The sequence below is a fragment of the Ahaetulla prasina genome, chromosome 1 (assembly GCF_028640845.1).
Source record: "Ahaetulla prasina isolate Xishuangbanna chromosome 1, ASM2864084v1, whole genome shotgun sequence".
NCBI lineage: Eukaryota > Metazoa > Chordata > Lepidosauria > Squamata > Colubridae > Ahaetulla > Ahaetulla prasina.
This window is the reverse complement of record NC_080539.1, coordinates 346452690-346470253: the sequence shown is the minus strand read 5'-3', so window position 1 is coordinate 346470253 and position 17564 is coordinate 346452690. Positions and strand designations below refer to the sequence as shown.

The following is a 17564-nucleotide window of genomic DNA, read 5'->3' as shown; positions in this document are numbered from 1 at the left end:
CAATTAACCCACTGGGATTTGCAGAAGTTTGAAAGTTTGAGCGAGTTTACTTAGGAGAGAAGCCAGCTCGATTTATTCATGATTGCAATCATTTGCATACTTGTCTGAGTTCAGTGGAACTTCAGATTGGACTGCAGCTTTAAGCACACACTCTTATCTTGGATTAAACTTTAGTGAACTCAGTGGGACTTTCTTGTATAAATGCCTAGACTTGATCTGTTGCTTTTGTTATTTAAAAAAAAGGGATCCCCCCCCCCAGCAAGGCGTTTTTGGCAGATAACATCCAGCTGTGTAAGCTTAGCTTCAGTACTAAAATACAAGAATCCTAACTGGAAGGAAGGAACTGAACTCGTTGGGATTTACCTCTAATCGCTTTGCATTTGTGTTTAGGATTCCAATGCAGTTTTTAAGAAGTATTCTTTTCCATAACCGTTGTATGAAGAAATGTGATTGGTATATACCCATTTTACAGATGGCAACTGATGGTGGAGAAAGATTTGTCAAGTTACTTTTTCTGCACTTTTTAAAAAAAACTTTAGAGCAGGCTTAACTGGCTACTGCTGTTAACTTTTCCTCAGATGCAAATTCTTCTGAGTTCAGTTATGCTTACTTCCAGTTATAATTTGATAGAATTATAACTTTCATTTCTCAGAAATATTGTTTATCGTTTATAAGGCCAGAGCCACAGGAGTTCAGTTTTTTTACATTCTTCTACCCCAATGCCTTTAATTGTTTTGTAGGCAAAGAAATTGAAAGCCCTCCAGTTATAAATCCCAATATTGCCCATCATGTACAGGGCCTAGAACAAAGTTGGCATTAAACAAATATAGGTGATAGCTACATATGAGTGAATGATAAAGAAATAATCAAGTGTGAACAAAATCATGTTCTGATATATTGAAACAGTAACTTGCCACAGAACAAATAGATTCCAAAGAATGGTAGGATAGATCAGCTTTCCACAGCTGGTTTTCTGGATAAACATTCCCATAATTCTGGGTGAGAATTGAAATCCAATACGTCTAGAAGGCTCATGGGTATAAAAGGTGTAGGGTTGCTGGACTGTTTTAAATATTTTATACACAGACTTCTGAATACACAATTAAAACCAAATGACAATAACAAATCAATAAGATTGAGCATAATGTAGATAATACACAATACTTTGTGATTTTATTCAAAGAACATACTTAACTAGGATGCATAGACAAATCACCCCAAAGTAATGAATTTGGCTGGGGTGGGTTTTTTGGTGCTTTATAGTATGCAAACTCAGTCAAGTTTGGTGTGTTGTACCAAACTTCCAAAACAGGATATAGTAACAAAAATAAGCATATTGTATTGAACTGCATAGCCATATGCATGTTTATTCAGATCAGGTCCTGTTCAGTTTAACTTTTATTTCCAAAGGGAATGTACATGAGATTGCAGTCAAAAGGTATCACTGCAGTCTATTCAGAGTGACTGAATAGTCACTCCTACACCCAGAGTACATGTGCACAGGATTGCAGTCCAATTGGCCATAGAGCTCAAATAATATAATGGCACTTCTGACTAGACAAGTCAAGAAGGTAAACATTGTCAAAATGCTTTGTCAGTCTCTGTTTTTCCAGGAAATTATCAATTACACTTTACTGTAAATTTCATCATTAATTTACAAAAGCAAACATTTCACCATTCAGTAGAATCAGCAACTGGTGGTAAAATCCTAATTGCTCTTCTAGGAAGGAGCAAGACGACAGTGACATGACGGATGGGAAAGATATAAACAAAGATTGTCTTGATACCAGAAAGAGGGCTTCACAGCAACCTGGGCATTGCTGTCTGAGAATGAGTATGTAACTGGAGGGTGCTGGGTTTAGAAGGGCAACTTGTTGAGTAGGATGAGCTGGAATGATTGTTAATTTTACTATACTCTCTGGGCTCGAATCTCAGAATGTTTCTTAATTCTGAAATGAGTAATGCTAAGGATGTTGGTTTAAGAATAAATTCTCCTGAATTTAGTGAATTTTAGGCTGAAATCTTGCCAAGTTCTTTGGAATAAGCTTACTTTGACTCCTCCTGATGCTATCCTGCCTGCACTTTACCAAAAGTTTGTCTACCTTCAGTGGAAATACAGCTCACTTTTACATAGGTTTGCTCACTGGGAAGTCCCACCAATTTCATGATTTGCAAACACAGATCAATGTATTTAAGCTTTCAGCCTTACCCACTAACAAAGTTTCCAAGCTTGCTGTTTTCTACGTAGTCTGGTCTATGGACATTTTTCAACTGCTGTACTGTAGCCATTTTTTATTATGGATGATGGCCTACATGGTTCAATACATCAGGAAGGTACCAGCCTGAGGAAGCGTAAGACAGAAAATGGAGATTGGGTCTACATTACAAGAGTGTAATTGTAGGGCTATTTACTTAGGTGTAAATCCAATTAAGCCCATTGGATTTACTTCTGAGTAGGTGCAGGTGAAGTTTGATTCACCCAGATGATGTTCTTGACAGATTTCTACAGGAACAACAGAAAATGAAAAGTTATTTTTTTCATGGGTTCTTTCCTATGGCACTATTTCTGCAATCTTTATATGACATCAAGCATTAGCTTGTTTTAGAACACTTAGGAAGACCTATATTCAGTCCACCTCAGCTTCACAGATTAAGATACGGGAATCAATAGATACAAATCTTCCTTTTCCATTGTTGGAATAGGCAACAATATTCCACAAGCGACACTATATGAGTTAGTGGGACTTGCCTCTGGGGAAACATCACAACACACACATTGGAGAATGCAATGTTAAGGTATGTAATTATTTCAAAGCAACTTTTTAGATCCAAGTTATCAATTTCCTGTTTGGTATTGGGGGAGATCTTAATCTGCCACATCTGGTTTAATGCAGGTGTTTTGAGCACAGCTGCCAAGTCACACAACTTCTGCAGCTCTTCAGAAGGGCAATAATCTGAACTGGGACTTCAGAGTCTTTACTGATTTATGAGTCTCAGGTCAGACCTGGCACGTTCTCGATTTAGGTAGAATTATAGATTGGATTACATTTATAAACTATCCAAATACTGCCCAGGCATTAAATTTAATAAATAATACTTTTCCACACCCCTGCATTCATGAAGTTTTAGGAAATCTGAATCAAGATGGAAAAGCTTTGAAATGTATCTCTCTCTGTAAATGGAAACTCTTTTTTTCAAGGGTGACCCGGGTGGGTTGAATCCATTATGGGGGTTTAACAAACTGCATTTGCACTTCTCAATTGCCTTTGGAGACGGTCCCTGCAGTCGGGCTTTGTTGTGGTGAGGCAATAGAGATAGGAAGTACAGTTCTATTGCCCACCTCCTGATCAGAAAGGGACCATCTTCACACGAGTTTGGTTTTTCTGGGCTCAATTTTTAGTTGCCTTCGCATTACACGTTGATGGTTTAATCAGCCCCAGCTCACATGTTATTATTACACGGTCAGGATCACAGCAACACCTGGTCTAAAATGAAGTGTGGTTGGTTTGCGGTTCAATGGAAACATCGCACTGAACAAACCAGTTCAGAAGAAGGCTTTGTGATGATCATCAGCCTATTCCAGGGTCCTTTGTACTTACGCCCTACATAACAGGCAACCCTCGCATTCATAATACCTCTGTAACTTGACCGGAGTGATCTTGTAACCTGCCTGGAGATGTCTCTGCCAGCACAGCTGATTCTCATTGGACCCGGAAAACAAAGTTAAATCCGAGTTATTGGCTTTGGGTAAACCCTTTTACATAATGTTTACTCCAGTTTAGAGCAGAAGGGTCGCTCAGAAGCAACCGGGACTGACTGAGACGAGTTTCCTTTTCCACACGTCTGGCTCCGGGGATGCTGAATGGAAATTGATGGAGGGGTAGTAGAAATGGCTCAGTCACTGTCAATCATTTGCAGGCAGCCGAGTGCCCAGTTTACATCTGGGAAATTAGATCTGGGAACCTCCAGGCAAGGCAGGCGGAACCACCAACTTGGTTCTTAGGCATACGTCCCCAGCCCCGGCGCGGGTGTGGGGGCGGCTTTCAGCCTTAAGGAAATGAAAGCAGAGCCGCTTTTGGTCTGCTGGCGGTTCAGCGGCCGGAACTCCTCAGGGTACTGAATCTGCTCACCAGAGGGGCAGGTAGTAGGGAGCTGCTATCCAGTACATACTGAGTTAGAGTAAACCCTAAATGGCAGCAAGGAAATACAGATAACTTTGCTGCCCCTTGCAGCGGCCATCCGGAGTTTTGGAACCCAGTGCAACGCAATTTACATGGATAGTTTTTGTAGAGGGGCAAGTCCGGGCATCGCAACAACTGTAGTAAGGGAGACGGAGAGGGGGTGAGGGGGATGGGCGTCTGAAGCTAGAAATCTATGTTCGCCTCGGTCCCGGAACGCCTCCACTCGAATTTGCCCCGAACAGGCACTGGCGGACGGAATCGCAACCAGTACGATTCTCTTAAGAGTTAGGCAGCCCTAGACCATAATACTCGACAATGACTTGGATGTCGATGCGATGGAAAGTTGTCTCTAAACCCCTATTTATATTTATATGTGTGTTGTATACACAAACACATATACACACACGTGTGTGTACATATATAGACACATACATAAACACATATGCCCGTATATGCACACACTTGTATATGTATATGTTTGTATATGTATACATACACACAGGATAATTTCAGCGTACTGTCATAAACGTCATTCTTGACTAGGTTGACCCCATATCCCTAATTTATCAAATCAGTTATATGTCTATTTCTGTACATCGTCCTGATGTCAAGACAATTGGTTAGATCACAAAATCTGCTAAACCCAAACCGAACCTAAAAGCTCTACAATGTAGAGTCTACATGGTGCACCATTCCATATGAATCTTATTCTTATTCTACAGTCAGAGTCTAATGTGATGTCAGAAGCCACCCTCATATATTCAAAAAGAAAACTCAAATTAGATAGATAAGGCATCTAAGTGGGTACACTTTTCAATTAGATTTATTTCAATGGAAACTGATGGGCTGTATGAGCCTTTCCTTTTAAGAAGAATTCCAGAATCTTGGAATGAGTTAGACTTAATGCGGTGGATGACCCTTTGACTCAATGGCCCCAAGCACATCTATATACCAATCTTCCATTGCCTGATCTCAAAGAGAGATTCACAGCTATATTAACTATTTATTTATTTATTTATTTATTAATCAAATTTCTAGACCGCCCTTCTCCCGAAGGACTCAGGGCGGTGTACAGCCATATTAAAATACATAGATAAACAATGAATTTAAAATAATTTTAAAATGAAATATTTAACCGGCCAATTGAACTAAAAATAACAAAACCAATTAAAATCAGTATAAAATTTAAAATTTAAAATTTAGAAGCTAAAAAATCTAATCCAGTCCTGCGCACCTGAATAGGTGTGTTTTAAGTTCACGACGGAAGGTTCTAAGGTCCGAGAGTTGGCGAAGTCCTGGGGGGAGCTCGTTCCAGAGGGCGGGAGCCCCCGCAGAGAAGGCCCTTCCCCTGGGTGTCGCCAGACGACACTGCCTAGCTGACGGCACCCTGAGGAGTCCCTCTCTGTGAGAGCGCACGGGTCGGTGAGAGGTATTCGGTAGCAGAAGGCGGTCCCGTAAATAGCCCGGCCCTATGCCATGGAGCGCTTTAAAGGTGATCACCAACACCTTGAAGCGCACCCGGAAGGCCACAGGTAGCCAGTGCAGTCTGCGCAGGATAGGTGTCACCCGGGAGCCACGAGGGGCTCCTTCTATCACCCGCGCAGCCGCATTCTGGACTAACTGCAGTCTCCGGATGCCCTTCAAGGGGAGCCCCATGTAGAGAGCATTGCAGTAATCTAACCCTGGGATTCCAGAAATATAAGCTTGAGCAGTGAGAATCTTCACTCAGAAACTGCCAGGAATCCCTGCCCAGCTTCTTTCAGTCAAGCTGCTCTATCTACAGGTGATGTGATAGCAGAATTCCAGTATTTTGAAGGGCTGCCACAAAGAAGAGGGGGTCAAATTATTCTCCAAAGCACCGGAAGGCAAGACAAGAAACAATGGTTGGAAACTAATCAAAGAGAGAAGCAGTCTGGAATTAAAGAGAGACCTCCTAACAGTGAGGACACTTAAACCAGTTGCCTTCAGGAATCGTGGGTACTTCATCACTAGAGGTTTTTAAGAAGAGACTAGACAGTCACTTGTCTGAAATGGTATAGGTTCTTCTGGTTGAGTAAGGGGCTGGACTAGAAGACCTCCAAGATCCCTTGCAGCTCTCTTCTATTCTATGTGACCCTCGAAAAGGGTAGGTGAGGCATCTTTTGCTGCAAATAATGGGACATGAGTATGAGGTCAATAATTGACCGTCAATTCCTTTCGTTTTCCACCGCCATCACATCACCAGCATCTGGATACTTCCCTTGCTCGAAAATAAATGCCAATGTCATTACCAATTTCACTCAGTCTTCCAGTTGATAGCAGCCTGATCCCTATATACCGCTACGTTTCCCCAAGATGTAAATTTGAGCTTAGGACAAATGGCCAGGTTCATTTAATCGCAAATAACCTCACAGGAAGGAACCTTGGATCTCGTCCTTTATGCATACTTATTGAATATTTACGTCCCTCTCTTCCAGTAAGATTTCGTCAAACAGTATTAAACGAAGCAAAGTTTGCTTTTGAGTCGTGCTGACAAATTTAATGCAACTTTTCTTGAACATTTACTTCGACTGCGAGTGTCTGCAAAACTGGTTTCCAATACGATCCTTGAGAGCCGCCCTAGACCACAATAGCCAACAACGATACTATTGAAATCGACGGGCTATGTTTATGAAGGACCTACAATATTAGGCAAAATGGAACAAAGTGGTAGGAACCCAACAGACTTCAGGTTTAATTCAGAGACACTTGAGGGGGAATAAATGCTATTCAGTGCAATGCGACTTGCTTCTGAATGATTTTATGCATAGGATGTTGTTGGAAGGATGCGATCCAATGCTCACTCACTGAAGACACTGAGGCTTCACTTTGGGGTGATACACATCGAACTGGGGAACATATTGCACTGTTATTTTATTTCCCATTGCTGTTGCGGCTGCTGTCTCTAGTAGTTCCTGCAAGCCCCACGGGAAAGGAATCGTCTAGTCCAGGGGTCTCTAACCTTGGCCTCTTTAAGCCTGGAGGACTTCAACTCCCAGAATACCCCAGCCAGCAAAGCTGGCTGGGGAATTCTGGGAGTTGAAGTCCTCCAGGCTTAAAGTGGCCAAGGTTGGGGACCCCTGGTCTAGTCTGAACTGATGTTAGCTCTAGTTTTTGTAAGCTTTGAAGCTTTTCTTTTAATGAAATAAATCCACCGGATGAATAGAAGTTACTTCCGATTAAGCACGGTTAACAGTGTTTCGCATTGCGCTTAAATACCTCCTGAAGAAATTCGCTTCAGTTCTGCCCTCCCGGCTTTTCACCCGCTCTCCTTTTTTCAAAGCACACGTAATGCTTTTAGTAATTACTTAAAGCATAAGACGTTTTTCCCCGTTGCACAGCGGAACGAGTCTTCCCCCGCCCGGAGAGCCAGACGGCCGCTTTTAAATGACGGACGCCGTGTTTCTGGAATGAGGGTGGCAGCGGCTCCGGCGGCAAATTTAGTCGAAAGATTGTCGCCATGGATGACCAAGGTTGTCCCCGGTGCAAGACCACTAAATACAGGAACCCTTCCCTCAAGCTGATGGTCAACGTTTGCGGACACACGCTGTAAGTGTCTCTGGCTTGCAGAGGAGCGGTGGGAGAAAGGCAGGAGGCTTCGCTGTTGGGGCTTGGCGTCCCGAGTCTCAGCAGAAACGGAGGGTGGGAAAGAATAGAATAGAATAGAATTTTATTGGCCAAGTGTGATTGGACACACAAGGAATTTGTCTTGGTGCATATGCTCTCAGTGTACATAAAAGAAAAGATACGTTCATCAAGGTACAACATTTACAACACAATTGATGGTCAATATATCAATATAAATCATAAGGATTGCCAGCAACAAGTTATAGTCATACAGTCATAAGTGGAAAGAGATTGGTGATGGGAACTATGAGAAGATTAATAGTAGTGTAGATTCAGTAAATAGTCTGACAGTGTTGATGGAATTATTTGTTTAGCAAAGTGATGGCCTTCGGGGAAAAACTGTTCTTGTGTCTAGTTGTTCTGGTGTGCAGTGCTCTATAGCGTCGTTTTGAGGGTAGGAGTTGAAACAGTTTATGTCCAGGATGCGAGTGATCTGCAAATATTTTCACGGTCCTCTTCTTGATTCGTGCAGTATACAGGTCCTCAATGGAAGGCAGGTTGGTAGCAATTATTTTTTCTGCAGTTCTAATTATCCTCTGAAGTCTGTGTTTTTCTTGTTGGGTTGCAGAAAGAAAGCCTGTTTCAAAAGCTAACATAGCTCTGGAAGTTACAGTCCTACACTTCATTATCTAGAGATAATGGAGATAGGCGGCAGTGAGAAAAATGGGGTTTGCAGGTGTAACTTTGTTGCTTGTATCCTTACGATTTATACTGATATTGTTTCCTGATTGCTTATTTGCAGCTTATGACTATCATTAAGTGTTGTATCATTAAGTGTTAAATTTGTGCCCTATGACTATCATTTAGTGTTGTAAGTGTTGTACCTTGATGAAGGTATCTTTTCTTTTATGTACACTGAGAGCATATGCACCAAAACAAATTCCTTATGTGTCCAATCACATTTGGCCAATAAATTATATTCTATGCTATTAAAGGTGCCCTTGTTTATATGCTAGGAGACCAGGTCCTAAGCCCTAGAACAGGTGAGTTTTAAACCAGAGGTCTCCAATCTTGGGAACTTTAAGACTTGTGGACTTCAACTACCAGAGTTCCTCAGCCAGCTTTGCTGGCTGAGGAACTCTGGGAGTTGAAGTCCACAAGTCTTAAAGTTGCCAAGGTTGGAGATCCCTGTTTTAAACGATAGAGGATTTTAGATGATCGCTGTACAATAAAAAATACTGAAAATCACCATGATATTAAATTGTGATGGTGATATTATTATTATAATATTATTATTATTGTGATGGTGAGATGTTTAATAATAATAACAACAACAACAACAATAATAATATTTTAATTTGTATACCGTCCTTCTCCCGAAGGACTCAGGGCGGTGAACAGCTAAATAAAAACAACAATCAAATACACACAATACAAATAAAACAGTAGCTAAAAAACTTATTCAGATTTGGCCCAAATTTAAAATACATTTAAAATCCTAAAAAACTAATTAAAAATTTAAAAACCCATAAAAACATCTAAAAATTCTATGCCAGTCCTGCGCGGAAAAATAGGTACGTCTTAAGCTCGCAGCGAAAGGTCGGAAGGTCAGGAAGTTGTCGAAGTCCAGGGGGAAGTTCGTTCCAGAGGGTAGGAGCCCCCACAGAGAAGGCCCTTCCCCTGGGGGCCGCCAGCCGACATTGCTTGGCTGTCGGCACCCTAAGGAGTCCCTCTCTGTGAGAGCGCATGGGTCGGTGGGAGGCAAACGGTGGCAGTAGGCGGTCCCGTAAGTAACCCGGTCCTAAGCCATGGAGCGCTTTAAAGGTGGTAACCAACACCTTGAAGTGCACCCGGAAGACCACAGGCAGCCAGTGCAGCTTGCGCAGGATTGGTGTTATATGGGAGCTCCAAACAATTTGTTTAAGGCCAACCTGACTATATTCATTTTTTTTGTTGGTGTATAAAGATGTAAGCATAGCTGCAGGTTGTACCAAACAGTTGAAAATAATCATATTTTTACTGGGCTTCTCTTCCATCTACTCTGAAGAATGTTTATGGTTTCTTTAGCAAAATACCCATTTTCCAGAATGCTAGTGTTTTTATGTAGGCATCGTTTGGAGCCAAAGAAACATGTGGCTGAAGATAGTCAGTGGTAGATAATTTCTAATAGGTGTCGTATACTTTTTTTGCCTACTGGATTTGAAAGGAGACATTGGTTGTGGAGTCCTTCACACTTTCTGAGGTTGGTTGCTTGCTATTTACAGATATTTCATTATTTGATCAGGTAACATCATCAGTGCTAGTGAGCATGGGATTTGCTGCCTGTTTATATACAGTAGCTTGCTCTGCCTTGTTGATGGAGGTGTGTTTTTCTCCTTGGTAGGTCCTTGATTAGGATATTGTACTCTGCTTTACTGCTTGTCTTGTATTAAACCTTGCTTTCTGGGTATTGATTGCTGGGGAGGCTATAACAATAGCACTTAACTTATATACCGCTTCATAGTGCTTTACAGCCCTCTCTAAGCCGTTTACAGAGTCAGCCTATTGCCCCCAACAATCTTGGTCCTCATTTTACCAACCTCGGAAGGATGAAAGGCTGAGTCAACCTCGAGCCTGGGGAGAGTCGATTTGCCAAACTGCTGGCAACCGGTGATCAGCAGAAGTAGCCTGCAGTACTGCACTCTAACCACTGCGCCACTGTGGCTCAGATATGTTCTGACCCTTTTGTTTTCTTTTTAATTTTTTGTATTTTCTCTTTTGAATGGAGTGTAGATGTGGTTTATATGAAGGATTGCATTTTTTTCCTGAAATTTGTATCAAGTCAATGTTTATTACAGTCAAAGATGCCAAATTATAGCATCCCAGATAAATGGCTGTCCAGCCTCTATTTGAACTCATCCAATGATAAGGCTTGAATGTTGTGTTGTTAAATTCTTGAGCCTTTGCTCTCAGCAAATACCAAAGTCCATGACCTGATGAGTTTCATCAATAAACATTTATTTCATTTCTAGATAGTAATATGTTACTAACAATCATCTCTGTCCACATTATGATGGAGTGTAATTTCATATTCTTTCTCTTTAGGGATCTATTTGTCTCCTGTTCTGCATCCCTCCTTTTTATCTCTTAGATTCCAAATTGTTTTACCTGTCAGGACCTGAAACCTCTTTCTGGGTTCCAGAAGTGCAGAATATCTTCTATGTTTCTTCACTCTGATTGTTACTCTAGGATGGTTCCTTTTATATCCACTGTCAGATTTATGAACGAAAAAAACTTTGTTTTTTCTCAGAAGCTAATATAAAGCTATTTTCAACCTTTTTAAAAATCCTTTTTATTATATTAAAAACTGTTGCAATAATTTTCAAAATGTAATTTTCAAAATGTGACGTGAGCTGTTACAATTTTTCTATTCTGTATCACTTTGCTACTAACTTGTGGTGAATCCATATTTTTGAAGCACATAACCTGAATAGAGGGAAATTAATAAACCAGTTAAAGGTTTTTATGATGTTGAATGCATGCATATACGAAGTGATTATTGAAATGAGAAATTCTGCTCTCTACTAAGATTCTAGACTGATTGTTTTTGCTTTTATTTATTTTTTATTCAAAAAGTTTTTATTAGTCAAAAAAAAGGTTTATACAAATACATATCAGGTATGGTAAATTTTCATTTTCATTTTTCTTATCTAAAATAAGTTTCAGCAGAAAACAAGCAGAAAGTGGAAGGTTTGGAGGGTGAGATGCGGGCAGTGCAGAAAAGAGAGGAGACGACAGGCAATGCTGTGCTTGGACTACAGATGGATAAAATGTCTTATTTCCTTAGGTTTCAAAATTTGGAAGAAGTGGACCAAGAAGACTTGAGAGATGTTGTGACTAAATTGTTGGGAGAATTTCTTGGGAGAGGTGTTGATTTCATGAATTGGGATGTGGATAGAGTTTATAGAGTTAATTCGCAATATGCACGCACGCATGCAGTTCCCAGAGAGGTTCATGTCAAATTTGTGAGAAGAGAGACGAGAGATGAAATTCTTAGAAAACATAGGAGTGGGGCACTGATTTACAGGGGCAGGGAGATAACCATTCTGAGGCAGATTCCCAGACAGGTACGTGAAAAAAGAAAGAAATATTATTTTTTGTCAAGCAAATTGTACCAGAAGGGAGTGGGCTTCAGATGGCTGATGCCAGAGGGATTGATGATTTTCCGGGAGGGCATTACGAAAAAAATCAGTACAATTGCGGAGGCTACGGCCTATGTGGAGGAACACAAAGCCCTCCTGGAATCAGATGACCCAGGAATTGAAGAAGGGGAGGTTATAGATCATGGGGCGGAAGCGGCTGCCGCTGTTGCGGCCCTGGAGTTGGGTCAGGCTGAACCCAGAGTTCTGAGATCCAAAACTAGGAAGTGATAAAGATATTTGGGATTGTGTTGGTTTTCCTTATTCTCTTTAGTACGATATTCTGTTTATTCTTGACCCTTCTTTATTACGTATTTAAAATTTGTAAACTTAGCTACTTCGTGTTACCTGCTTGCCATATGGCTGTTGTATGTGTTAAAAAATTTGAGTAAAATTCTTATTTTAGATTGTTTTTGCTTTTATTTATGTAGTGTCTACATAATATTTTTAAAATGCAGAAGGACAGGTTCCTGGAGTAGGAGTAATAAAAGGAAAAACAACAACAGAGGAATAAAGTAGTTGACAAGGCTAAATAATTTCAGTTGCTTATGTTTAGGATTTATTACAAAGACAATACTTCATTGGTGAGCTAATTGCTCCTAGAGCTCGGAGATTACTCTGCAAGGAGGAATCATAGGTCATTGGTAGAAATACTGTTATATAGAAGGATTCAAGTTTGATTCTTCCTGCTTTTATCTAAAAGGATCAAGGAGTGAATGATTAGGAAGATCTCTGTCTGATTCCTGGACTATTGTTGCCAATAAATATTGCTAGGCTAGATAAAAAAAAGTAAATTTCTCCATCAGGGGCTGCTATATAGAAACCTGTGAGTTCTAAGGGTAGTAAGTTTTACTCTTCCTTGATTGCTTGCTTACTTATTCAGCCAATTTGTACTTTGTTTTTCAGTCCAACTGAATATTAAAGGTGGCTAAAAAATCTTAAAATGCAAAGTACAAAAAATACAAAAAGCATTTTAAATCCAGTGCTATAAAGACGAATAGGTAAAGAGTGGGTGAAGTAAATGTGTTTTGTCTGCTATTTTAAACACAGAGAGATTGGTGTTAAATGCATCGCTGTAGGGATGTCTTGTATTTGCTTGACAAATGGTGTATGTGTGTGTGTCTTCAAAAGGAGCTTTCCTGCAGATATTAATCTTTTCTTGAGTGTAAGCATGCCTGCCATACTTTGAGAAAGGAAAAAAATGTACTTCAGCTATATCCCTTGAAGGTCAAACACCCTGCCAGCAAAAGCAGATGCAGCACTATTGTTTTCAGCAAAGCTGTATCAGCTGCAAATATGATCCAGAGAGAGGGATGCAGTTTTTATGATGTACAGTTTTAAAAATAGAAAATTGGATGGCTTTTACATCTCCTTTAGCCCTCTATGGCTTCAGATTAGGAAAAGGATTTCACACTACAGTTATGTCTTAAATGCAAAATATATATTTTTGGCCCCCTATGATAGTGGTGCTGCTGGCAGATACTTTCGCTGAGAGATCATCAAGGTCTCCCCTTGAAGAGCACCCGGAGGCTCCACTTAGTCCAGAATGTGGCCGCGCGGGTGATAGAGGGAGCACCGCGTTGCTCCCATATAACACCTATCCTGCGCGGCCTGCACTGGCTACCGGTAGTCTTTCGGGTGCAATTCAAGGTCTTGGTTACCACCTTTAAAGCGCTCCATGGCTTAGGACCGGGATACCTTTGAGACCGCCTTCTGCCGCCGATTGCCTCCCAACGACCTGTGCGCTCCCACAGAGTGGGCCTCCTCAGGGTGCCGTCGACCAAACAATGTAGGTTGGCTGCCCTCAGGGGGAGGGCCTTCTCTGTGGCGGCACCAGCCCTGTGGAACGAGCTTCCTCCAGGATTACGACAACTACCCGACCTCCGGACCTTCAGATGTGAACTGAAGACTCTATTATTTCAGCGCGCAGGACTAGCCTAAGATAAAATGTTTTAGCATATTTTAATGGGGTTTTTATTGGTTTTTACTGTTTTAGTGACCAGGCCATGATAATATTTAGTTTTAACTGGGTCTTAATGTTTATTTATTATATTGTTTTAATATGCCTGTGAACCGCCCTGAGTCCTACGGGAGATGGTGCGGTATATAAGTTTGATTAATAAATAAATAAAATAAATAAAGGTCTGATTTTATTTTGACTGATGGACTTGGGTGAAATTTTGCAGCAGCAACTGATTAGGTTGAGATCGAAATTGGAATTTTTATTTCAAAAAAAGCCATCTTGGGGGCTTTTTAAACTATATTTACTTATGCAACTTTATTAATTCCTCTGGAATCTCTGTAATAGTATACAATTAGTCCTTGATTTATGATCACAATTGGGACCAGAACTTCTGTTTTAACTTCATTAAATGAACCATCACAATGAGTGCGCCTGATTTTACAACTATTTTTGCTGCAGTTAGTAAGCAAATCACAGGGTTGTTAAGTGAATCTGGATTGTCCCATTGACTTTGTTTGTAGAAAGCCCCTTGGGAAGATTGTATATGGTGATGCCGTGGCTGTTGTAAATACATGTTGCTTACCAAGTGCCTGAATTTTGATGATGTGACTTAAAAGGGGACGCCTTTTAAGTGTGAGGGTTAGTCACTTTTTTCCATGCCACTGTATAGTTGCTAAATGATTGGTCATAAGTTGACGACTACTTTGCAATTTTCTCGCCCTCATAGTGTGTTCAATAAAGGAATAGTGCTAGTGTACACAAAAGGGCTGCAATCTGTCATTATTAGGGAGAGCTGTTTATGAAACTTGAAGTTGGGTAAACATTGATGATTACTTAAAGGAGGTTTATTTGGTTTACGCTTTTTAAAAAGTAAAAAAGAATCATTGAAACCTATGTAACCTATGTAACCTATGAAACCTGAAACCTATGTAAAAGCCCATCCCAAAAGAAAAGTAGACTTGCATGCTGGACATAATGGAATTTTTCAGCATGTTTGGACATAATGGGAATAAGCTAGAATAGCAGAATTATTCATGTATTATTGTCTGACCATTGAATATGGAATAACAAATTATAAAGAAAGATGGCTGCCAAAGTTCATCTGATAACAAATGTTTCAATTTATATTTTTAATTAAATTCATGGTATATGCTGCCCTACTTCCAGTGAGTCTCCTGGCTAGGACTAAAGAAGAAATGCTCTTTCTGAAAACAGGAGCCCAGAAGTCAATACCTCCTTGAGTGCCCATTAAGGTATCGATAAAGGAGAATAGCTCAGGTTGAAATGAGGGATCCTTGGAGCTCTCTGAGCTTGGCTGTTTTCTTGCACAGGTTTCATTACCCAAACTGGGTAACATGAACAGTGCTCTGATGATGTTATCTGGTTTGGATAATGAATCTCTACAAGAAAACAACCAAGCTCAGAGAGCTCCAAGGATCCCTCACATTAAGGTATTCATATCCTTTTGTATTATGGTCATTGTTAAAAAAAAACATTTTAGATGTATTTTGAGATTCCTAAGAATATGTGGTTATTGATAAGCTTTTCTCTAGTATTAGAATACGAAGCTATCTAACATTAACAGATAATTCAAAAGATACAACGAAAATAATTTATTTTATATTAATATATAGAATTAGGTCTCACCAACTCTATTGATCTGATTCATCAAATTCTATTAGTAAAAATTGTTACCTTAGAAACTTAAGTGGCATACTTTCTTTGTTGCTGCACTTGCCCTCTTTAAAAGCCCCCTCATATATGGAACTAAACTTGTCCTTTTGTCCAAGACCTGACTTGTTTCTAATTGGCATTGGGCTATGATACTTTATGAGCCCACTAATACTGTATATTTTATGACTGTTTTTGTCCCTGATGTGGTTGCTTTTATTGTGTGATATTTTCTTTATCTGTTGTTTTAATCTTTGTAAAACCATTCAAATTTGTTGGATGGGTGAGCAGTCTTAAAAATGGAATAATACTACTCACCATGCAATATCATTCCATAATAATAGTTGAATTAATTGAATCAATAACTTTATGGAGGACATACCTAACCAGTGGCCGTGGTCACAGTGATTTATTTACTTGTTTAACAAATTTTTATAGTTGCCCATCTACCACAATTAACTCTGGCAGTGAACAAGATAAAAACAAAGTTAAAATTTAAGTTGAACAGAAACCTATGTTTTAAGAAATGGTGTCCTATTAAATACTAATTAATCATGTTAGAGCTTTTACTACTCTATCCAGGAGGCAATAGGCTGGCTATTATAGGAAAATCTAGAATACATTACATGAGCATTTATTTAGAAGTGTATTGAATTGGGTCTGCCCAGAGATGTTCATAAATTGATTTTGATTTTTTGTCTAAAATATGACCTCTCAGCATTGAAAATTAGATTTGAATTACTGAATTTTTCGGACTATAAGATGCACCGGTGTATAAGACACACCAAGATTTTGAAGAGGTAAGTAAGAAAAAAAAGATTTTTGCCCTCCCCGGCCCCCAGGAGTACTCTGCAGGCCTCCCAAACCCTCTGTGCACCTTGTTTTTGTGAAAAATGGGCCAATTTTTCGCAAAAATGGGATGAGCGGGGCAGGGCTTCGGGAGGCCAAAAATGGCTGTATTCGGTGTATAAGACACACCAACATTTCCACTCTCTTTTAGGAGGGAAAAAAGTGTGTTTTATATTCCTAAAAACACGGTAGTCATAAAATATTAAGAGTTAATGCAGTTTATTTAGTCTATGAAGTCTAAATGCTATCTAACTAGGAATTCATGTTAACATATTCCTGATACTGTAGATGAACACTTGTATGAAAGTTAAGCTCATGACTTCTTTCAATAATTGGTTCTGCTAGAATTTCCTACAATTTTATCCTACATTATTTCTAATATTAGTAAGAATTCTTACTTCCCCCCCTAACATTTAGCTGGAATCTGCTTTCCTGTAACTTAAGACAATTATTCTACAATATTTCTTGCCTTTTTTGGAAGACAGAAAAAAAATCTTGCTCTCTTGTATTTGATACCCTTTTAAATGCAAGAAAATTTCTGTTGTGTCCTTCCTCTTCTTTAGACCAGGCCAAGGGCTTTCAACTTTTTTTCATAAGCTTTCAGTTTCCTGATGGTTCTTGCCCTTCTTTGAAGCTGTTCCAATGTTTCTGAATTGCTTTTAAAGCCCCACACCTGACAAAATGTTCAAGTTGTGGCCTGACTAATGCAGAATTAAGTGGAACAATCATTACTGATTTGAAAACTTTGCTTTGCTTTTTATTCATCCTAAATTGCTTTCACTTTTTTCTATAACCCATCAAACTGCTGACTCACATTCAGTTTGTGATCAAGTATAATTCCAAGGTCTTTCTTCACTCAAGACCCAGTGTTTCTGTTTCCAGAGTCAGGAATTTTGCATTTACTTCTGTTTTATGTTTTTTCCCAACCTTTCTTTAATATAACAAGATTGTTTAGAATTTTAGTTTTTTCCCCTAAGGTCAGTGGTGGGTTTAAAATTTTTTTACTACCGGTTCTGTGGGTGTGGCTTGGTGGCATGGCATGGTTTGGTGGGCATGGCTTGGTGGGTGTGGCAGGGGAAGGATACTGTAAAATCTCCGTTCCCACCCCACTCCTGGGGGAAGGATACTGTAAAATCT

The 17564-nt window shown here is 39.8% G+C and overlaps 1 protein-coding gene across 1 annotated transcript in view; it reads left to right on the top strand.

Annotated features, from left to right (window-relative positions):
* The first annotated feature begins 7597 nt into the window (after positions 1–7597).
* MNAT1 (MNAT1 component of CDK activating kinase) overlaps positions 7598–17564 on the top strand; it is a 113840-nt gene continuing 103873 nt past the window's right edge. The window contains exon 1 of the mRNA XM_058162932.1: positions 7598–7748. Coding sequence (XP_058018915.1) covers positions 7660–7748 — 89 coding nt within the window. The 5' untranslated portion in view covers positions 7598–7659. The remainder of the gene's footprint in view (positions 7749–17564) is intronic.